This window comes from Alosa pseudoharengus, unplaced genomic scaffold (genome assembly GCF_046254945.1).
Source record: "Alosa pseudoharengus isolate Yale_2024_CS ecotype anadromous, Long Island Sound unplaced genomic scaffold, YU_APseudo_1.1 YU_APseudo_1.1_scf_22, whole genome shotgun sequence".
Classification (NCBI taxonomy): Eukaryota; Metazoa; Chordata; class Actinopteri; order Clupeiformes; family Clupeidae; genus Alosa; species Alosa pseudoharengus.
The window spans coordinates 32,553,495-32,566,631 of NW_027468680.1; the positions used below are offsets into that span (position 1 = coordinate 32,553,495).

General features: G+C 45.0%; 2 protein-coding genes across 2 annotated transcripts; one reads left to right on the forward strand and one right to left on the reverse strand.

The window, feature by feature from the left end:
• Nucleotides 1–6,254: 6,254 nt before the first annotated feature.
• chrm5a (cholinergic receptor, muscarinic 5a) lies at nt 6,255–7,940 on the forward strand. Its single transcript, XM_076300044.1, has one exon. It carries the CDS (start codon nt 6,255–6,257, stop codon nt 7,938–7,940), a length of 1,686 nt encoding a protein of 561 aa, XP_076156159.1.
• A 1,761-nt stretch (nt 7,941–9,701) lies between these two features.
• LOC143139457 (fibrinogen-like protein 1-like protein) lies at nt 9,702–12,128 on the reverse strand. Its single transcript, XM_076300046.1, has 2 exons — nt 11,985–12,128; nt 9,702–10,407 (listed from the first exon to the last, which is right to left on the reverse strand). Exons 1-2 carry the CDS (start codon nt 12,124–12,126, stop codon nt 9,710–9,712), a joined length of 840 nt encoding a protein of 279 aa, XP_076156161.1. The 5' UTR covers nt 12,127–12,128; the 3' UTR covers nt 9,702–9,709.
• Nucleotides 12,129–13,137: the final 1,009 nt, after the last annotated feature.

The window sequence follows — 13,137 nt, forward strand, 5'->3', positions numbered from 1 at the left end:
TATGCACAGCCCCACAACACGGGTCACTTCACTCACCTCAGGCACGCATGTGGCCAGCACACAGCCAAGCGCAGAGCCCATGGCAAGTTTCCACACACACACACACACACACACACACACACACACACACACATACAGACACACACACACACACACACACACACACACACACACACACACATTCTCTCTCTTTCTCTCTCTCTCTCTCTCACACACACACGCAGACACACACACACACACACACACACACACACACACACACACACACACACAAAGGGCTATGTATATATATATATATGCCTTAGAAGAGAACAGAAGAAAATGCTGAGTGTGCCAGTGTGTCAGGGCAAATGCCTATATATGGAATCGGTGGAGGTTAGCCAAGTCTGTCATCAATTTGGAACCATATTTGCCTCTGAAGAGCAGCAGAAGAAAAGAGAACAATCTGTTTTCCCTCTTGCCCTCTGCATACGTCTCATACATCAGTCTCATCTGATTCATGTGATTTGCTACTTTTATTTGCCTTCACTGATGTGGTGACTGAAGATCCTGTGTAAACGCGTTCCCCTCTCTGTCTCCATCGCCATGCTTTTAGTGCACCAGGGATGCGTTCCTCCATACGCTCACTCTTTATTTACAGCCAAGGTTTTTGGGGGAGAATGCCACCTGGATCTATGGCTTCCATAACAGCAGCACTAGGAGGTCAGGGTGGCTTTGTAGCTGTAAATGATTCATGGTGTTCATGAGAAGCAAACTCTCACACACACACACACACACACACACAAACACACAAACAGAGTAGGTATACTGCAGCACGGTGGTAAAAACATGAGGCAGGAGGTTTAATCACTGCAGGACACCATGGGTCCTAATTTGAAAGATTGAATAACTGAGCAAAATGAATTTGCTTATTGAACACTATGAGCAAGACCTTAAACAAAACACTGATAAGTTAGCTCAATGCTCACATGATAACTATAGCGGAAGCTATAGGGATTGGGATGCATGGGAACAGGCGCGCCTGCAGGTGTACGTCCGTACGCACTGTGCGTACCATCACTCAACAACGAGAGAAAATTTACCTTGTGTGTGTGTATATTCACACCATATTGGCCTACCATACCTTTCCAACTATGCACAGTATCCCATTAGTTGCATGCCATCAGGCTTATTTACAATTTTCTATTAAGTAAAGTTAGTGAACACTTCAAAATGAACGCGCACACATGTTTGAGCAGGAGAGAATACGCACGCAGGCACGCATAGGCTACTTGTTTTCTTTTACTCGGCTTTCTATATGGTTATCAGCACACAATGTTGAGCTAATTCACTAACTCAATACTCATCATGGATATCACAAGTTTAAACAACGAAAACAGAAAGGATGGAGGCAGCAATGCTAGAGGAGCTATTCAAGATGGGCAAGAACAAGGTTTGCTAAGCAATTGGTGTGCTTGTCAGAACGACTGCATTACAGCTGTTTAAAGCCAGACGTTACAGTACGCTATAACACAACTAAAGGTAGCTTTAGCCTGTATAGGGATGTATAAAGTTGCCCAAATGAATAGGTAATTGTAGACGTTGTTGTTGCATTATTGCATGTGGATGTTGTTATGCTATGTACAGTATGCACGAACCTAAAGGAAAAATACTGTCCACGCGTGAACGTTTTTTTTTTTTCGGGGATGGGTGTGCGTACCATAGCATTAATTCCTGCAGGCGCCCCTGCATGGGAAGTTTGCTTGTTGACGGACTTCCCACTTTGACCACTATTTAAAATGATGGCCCCATACATTCCTTAAGCTCCTTATGTAATGCCTAAACATTTTGAACTTGCCAGGGGGAAAATTATACATCTGCTGACAGATGTAATTTTGCAGTATTCCCAATTTTGACTGTGAAGTGCAGGGGACACAGTGCATAAAAGTGTCTCTGTTAAAACACCTCTTTCTCAAAGAATATCACATAGGTTTTATGTGAGTGGATAAAGCGTGTCCCTATGAATAAGTGAGTATTTGCGGGAAAAGTTCAAAGCTAAGTTAGAAACTCTCCAAAGAGAAACAGTAACATACAAAGACACAGATAGGAGGAAATATGACACACACGTGTGACAAAAGAGATTGAGAACATGGAGGTGAGCTCTTTTGTCTTGGGGTTTTTTCAGTTTGTTGTGAGTCAGGAGATAGGAGAATGTCTCATCACTCATGTGTCCCTCACGCACACACACACACACACACACACACACACACACACACACACACACACACCAGTCATAATTTATTCATTCACTTCCTGACTAGGAGAAGCTGACGGCGAAAAACAGCGACCTGCGCCTTCTCCCTGACTGAGCTAACCACCATTTTAAGATTGTCAACCTCTTGAGACCTCGCTAAACCACCGCGCTAAGCCTCTTCGGCAGCGTCAGAACCCTCCTAACTCTTTCGAAGAATCACTAAACTACACATAGAGTGAGTTTGAGAAGTGTGAAACCTATGACTCATCCGTTAGGAGGCAAGCCTCTGCTCAGCTGTGAAGTGCCTTGGCATCCCATCGCTCGAAATTATGCGGCGCGATCGTGTCGGCACAAAACGCTTTTTCACTGTTCTGGTGTCAGCTAAATTGCACATATCAGAAACCTGCAGGGTCGAATGTGTGGCAATATAATGGGAAAATAAATTATTTAAATCACAGGAATCGAAAGTGTCAGCCTTTGAGGGCTGCTCTATTTCTTTTACCTGTGGGAGAGGCTGTATAATTTCACCGGCGGTTTATTGTGGTTTTAACAACAATGAGATGTGTTTCCAAATTATGAAAAGCATGAAACCAGAACTCCACACAAATGCCTTGAAGAGTGGAAATTAGTTTCTGCTGTGAGTCAGTACCTTTCTACTCTGCAGTGCAAATGCCGGCTCATATCAGAGATGAAGAGAAAAATAGTGAGGATGATAATGAAAAAGTAGAAAATTAAGGGCAAAAGACTTTATCATGAAATGGGATTTTGTCAACTATTCAAGACACCCAGCACTGTGATCATTCTAAAATATACTCACAATTAATCAGATGTGTGTGTGTGTGTGTGTGTGTGTGTGTGTGTGTGTGTGTGTGTGTGTGTGTGTGTGTGTGTGTGTGTGTGTGTGTGTAAAGGATGCAGAGGGAGCCAGGCATCAGAGAAGAATACAGACAAGCAGAGAATGAAAGTAAGAGAGATGAATTGCACATCTGAAATGACAGGTCCACATTTATTAAAATGCACACACACATGCACGCACATAGACACATACACACACACAAACACACACATACATCCACAGACACAGAGGCTACAGACATCAAGCAGTACTTGGGCCTCTGCTCTGATGTTGATTGCATGAGTGATCTGAAATGTCATGGAAACTGCACTGAAGGGCGAGGCAAGGTTTCTCCTCCAGCTGCTCCACAAACCCCCCAAACCCCCCACACACACACAAACAGCACAACATTCAGCCACACTGCCCAAGACACCCCCACTCCAACCCCCAAACCAACCAATTCGGCCCCATCGTCAGGCAGTTGTGTCCAGATGCCGCCACCCACCCACCTCGCCGCATGCTCCGGCTGTGTGCACGGATGTGGAATGGAAGCGGAGTTACTACAAAATGAAGGCGCGAGGGGGGTCAGTGCTCGACGCTGGGAGGTGAATAAAGGACCACGGCATCCCATGATGCTTTAGTGTGCTACTGAATTGATGACAGATCAGTCCATCTGAGGGTCTGGACACGGAGAGGCTGGATGACTCAGAGGGTCTATTGTGCAAGTGTGAGTGTGCATGTGCGTGTGTGTGTATGTGTGTGTGTGTGTGGGGTGGGGGGTTGGACTGAGCTGACATCAGAGTTAGCATTACACTGTGGATATTTCTACTTTGGTGAAAAACTGCAAAATAGTTAATTGACATTTCATGTGCATCATGTCTCTCTTCCAAAGAATACCCTGAAAACCAGGCTACAAGCTTGTGGTATATGTGTCAAGAACAGCATAACGGACACCAGGAACTTTTCTCCCACACTAGCCTCTCCTCTCCCCTCTCGGTCTCTCTCTCTCTCTCCCTGCACCTACCAGTCTGCTGACCCCTCTGTTGGCTGTCTGTATCAGACGAGTAGCTCTGGTCCCTGATGGACGACCCTGACTGTCTATACAGCAAACACCCGCCGCATGTGTGGCCCAGTTCAAACAAGCGAAAGGCACAGAGATGCCCAGGCTATTTCTCTCTGTGTGTGTGTGTGTGTGTGTGTGTGTGTGTGACATTGTGCTTGTGTGTGTTTTCCCTGTGGCGCCTTCTCAGTACCTTAAATGGTATCGGCTTTCGTCACACCATGGGCAATCACTTGGCCGTCTCCCTGGAAACAAAAAGCCAAAGAGGCGGCTTTGTGCCATCTCTGTCCCTCTCTGCACAGGCACATGCACATGCACACATAGTTTCACTCACACCTGAGCACGAGGCTTGTGCCATGATGTCTCTGATATATCTCTCAGGACATGAAGTTGGCATCCAGATTTTGATGTTGTGAAGAGTCATCAATCATTTTGATGGTCGCACATCAATGTGTACAGTAGATACATTTTCAATTAAACAAAATATTTATTTATATATTTATTTATTTAGTTAGTTATCTTATTCGATTAAGCAATTTTAAGCATAAATGTTGTCATTTGATACATCCCCTGGAATAGACACCAGACAACATTCAACAAATGACGAGATGGTATTACAGACATATACACTCTCTCACACTCATATGCAAGCACACGCACACACACACTCACACACATATGCAGAGGACTTGAGGAATAAAAAATGATAAAATAAACAAATAAACAAGGACAAGCAGAGTATGGTCAATGGTTGCGTGGCTTTAAAGAGGTTTCTTAGTTTTGATTTAAGCTACTAACCACGGCATATGGCATTCCACTTAAGGCCGTTGCCAGGATTTTTCAAATACCGAGGTCAGGGGCGTCGCTAGAAATTTTGGGCACCCCGAAAATGTATACTGGACCCTGCTTAATCTGTTATTAAGAATGCTCTGCTTCTCCTCATCAGCATAGCGAATGTTGCATTTATAATTTGCAGGGTCATAGGCCACAGAGCTTGTAGGCTATTCTGACACAGTGAGTGTCATGACATCTTGACTCTCATTCTCTTAGGAGGGCCCTTCAGATATCAGTTTCCTCTATTCTCCTTCTCTCTCTCCTCAACTGCCTGATTTCTATCTCCTGTCCCCTGTGTTCGATTTCTTAAAACAACAAGTCTCTCAAGGCGTTAGGTCCAACATTAATTATCCAAGTTTAGTGAAGTGAATTAAGATTACTGGCAGAAATGAACAATTTGCCAAGTTTATTTGTTTTGGACAATAGATTTGTGGGTATTGAAGTTTATGTGAGCTACGTTGTGCTCATTAATTACTCTACTTTCGTTTTGACATGTCAGAGGTAACAACGTGTCACGTGACGGTGCGTTGACGCAAGGATAATGGTCTCGTCGGCCATTTGTAGGCTACTACAAATAAAATATGAAATATGTCAAATAATAAATGAAACTTGAAGAAAAACATGACATGACCTCGGTGTCCTCTATGGTAGCTAAGGTTATGATTCTGCTGTGTAGTGGCTTTCACTGAGAAAGGTGACTGTCCAATAGTTGTACAATACCATTGTGTATAGACGGTATTCTAGAGACACACTTTACATAGCATTAGTTTCTCAGCTGCTAACTGAGTGACTTTTGTGTGTGTGTATGAAACCGTGTCATCTGTGTACAGTTCTCTGGTTATGGTTATGGGACTTTGCAGACACCTTTGTCCAAAGCGACACAGTTCTATGTGAGATACAGTAGGCCTATAGTTTGATGTGAGATGCATTGAGTGAACATTGGTGGCTCCCTTATTACTGGCTGTAGTAAATTTGTGGAATTGTGTTCGGTGTGTCCAGATAATTCATATAGACTTTTATTATAGACTTAATCTGTGTGTGGTTGTCAGCACTCTGGGTGGTTTTCGCATGTTGATCAATCCTGCCCCCTGGTGGTTACATTTAGAAGTAAAAATTCGTTAAAGCAGGTACTGTAATGAAAACAATAGCCCAAAGGCACTGATGCTGCTCTAAAATAAAGTACTCTTTTCCTCTCTCCCTCTCTCTTAGGAGACCATTACTGAAAAAGAAGACAGCATAAAACACCTTCTTCGAATGAGAGTCCGATAGGCACTGCTGTTTCTGCAGCAAACATGGAGGTGGGCAACATCGATAACTCCTCAGTCCATGACAACTCATCAGACATCCACCCAGTCACGCACAGCTTGTGGGAGGTCATCACCATAGCGACGGTGTCGGCTATCGTCAGCTTAATAACCATCGTGGGGAATGTTCTGGTGATGCTGTCCTTCAAGGTGAACAGCCAGCTGAAGACGGTGAACAATTACTATCTACTGAGCCTGGCTTTCGCCGACCTCATCATTGGCGTGTTTTCCATGAATTTATACACTTCTTATATACTGATGGGCTACTGGTCGTTGGGCAGTTTGGCTTGTGACCTGTGGCTAGCCCTGGACTATGTGGCTAGTAACGCATCAGTCATGAACTTGCTTGTCATCAGCTTCGACAGGTACTTCTCCATCACCAGGCCTCTGACGTACCGGGCCAAACGGACACCAAAGCGAGCCGGGATCATGATTGGCCTGGCATGGCTGGTGTCAATTGTCCTCTGGGCACCACCCATCCTGTGCTGGCAGTATTTCGTGGGTGAGCGGACGGTACCCGAGCGTCAGTGCCAGATCCAGTTCTTTTCAGAGCCGGTGATCACTTTCGGCACGGCCATTGCTGCGTTTTACATCCCCGTCTCGATCATGACCATCCTCTACTGCCGCATCTACAAGGAGACAGAGCGGCGCACCAAGGACCTGGCTGAGTTGCAGGGCATGAGCTCGGCTATGGACTCGAGCGGCAGCAGCGGCAAGTCCCAGAAGACCATCATCAGGTCCTGCTTCAAGTGCAAGCAGATGAACAATGCCGGCGCGCGGGACCGGACCCAGGCTTCCTGGTCCTCTTCAAGCCGCAGCAATGTCACCAAGTCGGCGGCCACATCCAACGACGAGTGGTCCAAGACCGACCAGCTGACAACCTTCAACAGCTATGCATCGTCCGAGGACGAGGAACATCCCATATCTCCTGGAGGCATCTTCCAGCCATCTTACCGGAACGAGGCTTGCCAGGACAACAGGTGCTCCATGGCCACAACAACAGTGCCACCAACTGATGGCGAGCAGCTCAGCAGCTATGATGAGGACAGCTTCTTCCCTTCGCCGCTCAAGAGCAGCTCGCAGAAGAGTAAGAAGTGCGTCTCCTACAAGTTCAAACCCATCGCCAAGGAGACCAGCCTGGGTGATGGAGGAAGTGGCAGCGCCGACGGTAATGACAGCCCCCGGCAAGACCACCAACAGCAGCCACAGCAACCGAGCAAAAACGGGGGCACCAAGGGCGGCCCGGCCACATCCTCTTTCTCTTCGGCGGAATCCATGAGCGCCCCGTCCACCACGTCCTCTTCGAAGCCGGCCGACGGGACGCTAAAGAGCCAAATGACCAAGAGGAAGCGAATGGTGCTGATCAAGGAGCGCAAGGCGGCACAGACGCTGAGTGCCATCCTGCTGGCCTTCATCCTCACATGGACGCCGTACAACATCATGGTGCTCATCTCCACCTTCTGCTCCGACTGCATCCCGCTCTCGCTCTGGCACCTGGGCTACTGGCTGTGCTACGTCAACAGCACCGTCAACCCCATGTGCTACGCGTTGTGCAACAAGACCTTCCAAAAGACCTTCCGCATGCTCCTGTTGTGCCAGTGGAAGAGGAAGCGTGTTGAGGAGAAGCTCTACTGGTATGGCCAGAACCCCGTGGTTAGCACTAAACTCACGTGAACTCTCACACACTCACAAGCTCACACAAGCACCTGGAACAAGCATTTTCTATATCATATCAGTAGGAATGCACAGTACGGGACAAGTGCTGTTGATTCTGGTGGGAACTGGAAGTCAGGGGTATTGCTAGGAATTTTGGGCCCTATAAAAGAATATAATATTGCCCCAATATCCTCCACCCTTCCATCCATCCCCATTAATAACATTCATCATTATCATCTATGAGGGCCCCTCTCAGTGCAGGCCTTTTGGAAACATCCTAACCCCCAACTTCACCCCACCCCACCCAACCCTTTTCACAGTGCCCCTACTAGAAATGATGACTTTATTATTGTTTAAAGGGTGTTTAGGAAAACAACCACTGATCCTTGAAAACAGCAACCGTTCTGTTCTGTGCACCACTTCCACTGCAGAAAGAAATGTGAAACAGAATGACAGTTGGTCACACATACAAAAGACAAAGGAACTCTTCTGAACCTGCTCCATTCATGGTGCTCTTATACACCTGCATTCCAGAGCATACAGTACATGGTAATAAGCGTCACATGTAGTTTTTGTCAGAGTTCACAACACCACACGCACATCATCACCACGCTAACATCCAAGGGCTACCTTTGCTAATATGCGTCTTAACTGTGAAGATTGTACATGCTCAACTCAAACGCCTTTTTTCCACCAGTGCCATTTCTGAGACAGACACAAAGAGCGAGCTGATTAGAGGGGTTGAATAGGTTGAAGGGAATCACTGATCCTGTGTGTGTGAATACTGTAGGATGAGTATTTAACAGTATTAATTGTATAATTTTGACATGCTGAAACAGAAGTAGTATTTCATGTACTGTAAAATCAATGTGAAGTTCCTAAGCCTGATTATTCTGATAAATGTAATGAATTGTACGGAGCCGTCAAATATCGCTAAGACCTTGATGGTTGCTTAAGCTTCATTTAGCCTCTGCCAAAACAAAAAGATGTAACAACAAATGTCTGTGTTGTTTTATTAGTTTAATTTACAAATGAAAAGTTCATGTTCCATTCCTGATCAAAATAGTTTGTTTTATATTTTGATTGAATCATTGCCACATCGGCCATGTTATGTGAAGCTGAAAAAAGTATTAAAATATCAACTGTGTACATTTATGCCTATATATTACTGCTGTTCCCCAATTGTAAAAAAAATAGTACATTCCATGCATTTGACTGTTTTCGGTAATGAGTGGATATTATTTGTTGCTGATATTGACAGTATTATGCCTATGAACCATTTCATACTTGCACAAAAAGTGACTAGCATATCTGTAAAGGTTCACATAAATGTAAGTACAGTGCTGGTGCATTGTTTCTTTTATTCCATTCAGGACAAAATCTACTGAATATTTTCATAGGTCTAGTAGAATTAGTGGTTATCGTCCTTCTTCATTTAATGTTCAATGTATTACTGTGCATTTTAATTCATTCTTTTTTATAAAACATAAATCTGTATATTGCAACTATCTTGTCTCCTGTGTGGAACTGTTCTAATGCTTCCCATCCATTCTTGTGTTCACACATCAAAGCGTTCTTGATCGCAAATCTAATCAACATGATGTGTGAAAAGTCCCCCCAAACTAATTAACTCTTCTAGGACGAGCGAGTGTGAGGCTTTAAACAAGATCATCAACTTCCGTTTCATCACTACACTCTATTGATCTCTCCGTCCACAGCTCCCACACGTTGATTCAATGGAGCCCATCTCTCCTCGTCTCACCCTAGCTCTTGTTATGGTCATGCAATCACAGCTCATCCTTGCCACACTCTCCCTTGACTTTGACCACCTTGATCAGCTCGGAGGGCTTCACCATCATCCAGGCATACTTGCACAAGTGCTCCTTGTTGCAGTCCTTCTGCCAGTAGATGACGTTGCGGCGGTTGAGGTTGGCACCAGCGCACGCGTCGTACCACCACCCCCCGCCCGCCACACCCTGGAACTCCAGCCGGGCGCAGTTCTGGAAGTAGTTGTCATTGTCGCGGTCCTTGGTGGTGAACCTCTGGTTGTCGTGGAGGTAGTTCTCTGTGTCCAGGGTGAGCGCGTCCCCCGCTGTGCCCTGGAAGAGGCCCAGGCGCAGGCGGTACTGGGTGTCCTCACCCTCCACCAGGACAGGGTCGTATTCGCCAAACCTGGTGACGGCATCCTTGTCCACCAGCTTGATGCCCAGCTTGTAACGCACGAGCCCAGCGGTCAGCTGGTGGAGATGCTGGTTGCCCAGCCAGTGGTTGGCGCTGAGAGAGCCGAAGCCTCGTTTGTACTCCTCCCAGGTACGGTCAAAGTCAACACTGCTGTTGACGGTGATGTGCTGCACCACGGTCCAGCCGCCGTCCTGCATGGCGCAGTAGGCTGCAATGCGGGTGTCAGCCGGCTGGATCAGGTAGATGCCATCCCTGGCCTGCCCACCTGAGCTCTCCCATATCTCGTTGCAATCCCTGGGAAGTACTGACAACACACAACATTCATGATTAGTGGAAGTCATTGACCCCCCTGGGAAGCACTGACATGAAACAATATTCATAATCATGTAAGGTCTTTGATGTCCCTGCTGCTTAAAAATACATAAGTCACATATACAGATTGTCAACGATGTCCCTGTCAAGCACTGATGAAAACATCCACATACCCAGGTGGTAACTGATGTTCGGTCATAGCACTGACTAACAAAATATTCTATAGAAAATATTATATCTATAGAATATTAGATAAACTATAGAAATCCTCTAGCATGAGACTAAATGACCCTGTCCTCCACTACAGTACATGACTTGTTTGTCTCTCCTTGCTCTCTCTTTGTGACCCACACTTTTCATGTCAAGGCCTTTGTAATTATGGAATCAATTTCAGTAATTACAAGTAGAGCTGCTCTGCATAATAATATAATTCTGCTGCCAGTGTCTACGCAGTGCAAGGCAGTGTGAAAATAACATAATTTATCTGATAACCTGAGCCAAAGAGAGACCTACAACAGTATCTATTAGAATTTATATTGGTAATTGTTGGGGCATAACATATACATAACGCGCACACACACACACACACACACACACACACACACACACAAATCAAACAACTAATAAACTAATAAAAAACAACCAATATTGGTTGTTGTCTTTTTGAACAGTGACCTAATGTAATCTCTGATATCTTTCCAGAAAGTGACCCAATGACCCACAATGCTACAGATGAACTCTAGTCAAGTGCATATACAGTGTTATGAACTGGATAACAACCAGACTGTGTCTAAGTGTGAATTACAAACTCACCTGCCACGCTGTCACTCACATTGCAATGTTTATGGTATTCGCCAGCGTGGCTTGCCAGAAAGGTCTTTGTGCTGCACAATTGATTCTTATCAGCTGCTAATCTACAACATCTCCAGTCCATGGTGATACTGTATGTAAAGCACCTACTATAGACAGTCTGTGTCACCCTGTGAGGGCACTGAGTGGAGTTTGGACTACTGTTACAGTGGTATTGACTCAGTCAAAACAAACAATTATTACAGTCAATGACTCCACAGTGACATTTCTAATTAATTACAACAGTAAGCCATTATGAATAGATCAACAAACAGCAAAAAAAGAAGAAAACACTGGAAGAAATAAATGAATGAATGATCCAGATGATTCCTTGTAAATTGAGAATAGACTCAACGATAACGTAATAAATAGTAAGTTGCATTGCTTGTCTGTGAATTATTTATGAGCTCATTTAGTGCAACCAAAGGTCTAGAGTCAAACTGATACTCATCACGGAAACGGCATAATTCACTTACACAATCCACAGTAATACTGCAGCACAAACATAAAGCACAGTGCCTCCTGTTATTCTCTTCAATATCTGCATTATTAACACATTTGACCAAAACAAAGCTAAAAAGTGTTTAGTGTGCTGATCTGCTTTTTATATTGTTGCACGCCATCTAGCAGTTTCCAGTTACTACTGAAGGGTGTGTTAAACTGAATTCAGGAGAGCAGCATAGTAGTGGATATTCTGACATGTGTGAACTCGTGCCTTACATTTCTGTCCCAGATTGATGATGGCTGTGTGTTCCTCTGGGGAGAGCAGATGGAGGTTTTGGGCCACAGGTGGCTCAGCACACAGCAGCCCAGTGAGCCCACACAGCAGTGGCAGCAGCAGAATGGCCCCTAGACACGCCATCTCACCCTGCTATAACCCTGGAGACCCACACACAGATAGTCACATCACAGCACAACACACAGCAAAAGAGCACTACTCAGGCCCGAAGGGACTGCATCTTACAGAGACACGCAGCCCTAGATAATCACAACACTATAACACAGACTCCACAAGAGACTACATCTTACCCCAGACCCACCATAGGAACACTAGAAGTACAGCCATAGAGAATCACAACATACCCCCACATCCTCCACTGAGGATCAAGGCAGGCTGAACCCAGAATGCCTCTGCACTGAAGATCAATGGAGAGTGATAACAAGTTACAGTGTACTGTATGTCTCTGACATCTCTGCATACAGTACATGATCAGATGATGAGCTAACTTCCTGTAGACACTCTGACTTTGAAAACATACAGTATAACTACCAGTACTTTCCCTTATAAGCAAATTCATATTTCCTATAAACATCCTGTTTTCTGTTCCAAAATTCCTATTTTCTATATAAAAGAGTGCTTGTTAAAGTTATTATTCACTACTAACCTCATCTCATAGCCAGTCATCTATAAACAAAAGGTTGACTTAAATATCTGTGGTGAAACACAAGCTTACCTTCTCTGTTGGTTTTTGCACGTTGTAATAAATGCACTTCTCTGTGGTTCTGGCCGGTCTCATTAGTTCATACACACCAAAGAGTGGCCACGTCTGAGGAACCGATCAAGCGTGTCTGCCTAAGACACTCAGAGTCCATGAGGTGAGTGTCTGTGTGTGTGTGTGGTGCGTGCTGACAGCACGTCAGTCCCCTCTGGTCCCTATCACGCTGGACTTCAACCTTAGCTTCACGTCACACTGGGCCACGCCAAGGGTTAAAGCTTTTATCTGTGTCACCACACACAGTGACCTCATGCTTTATGTATGGTTTTATTGGGATCATTTCTCTTTCCTCTTGCCTTCCCTCTCTCTTCCTCTGCTTCAAAGTTTGCACTGCATGTGCATAATGTTGCATTTACTTTGTTTGTTCAACATTGATG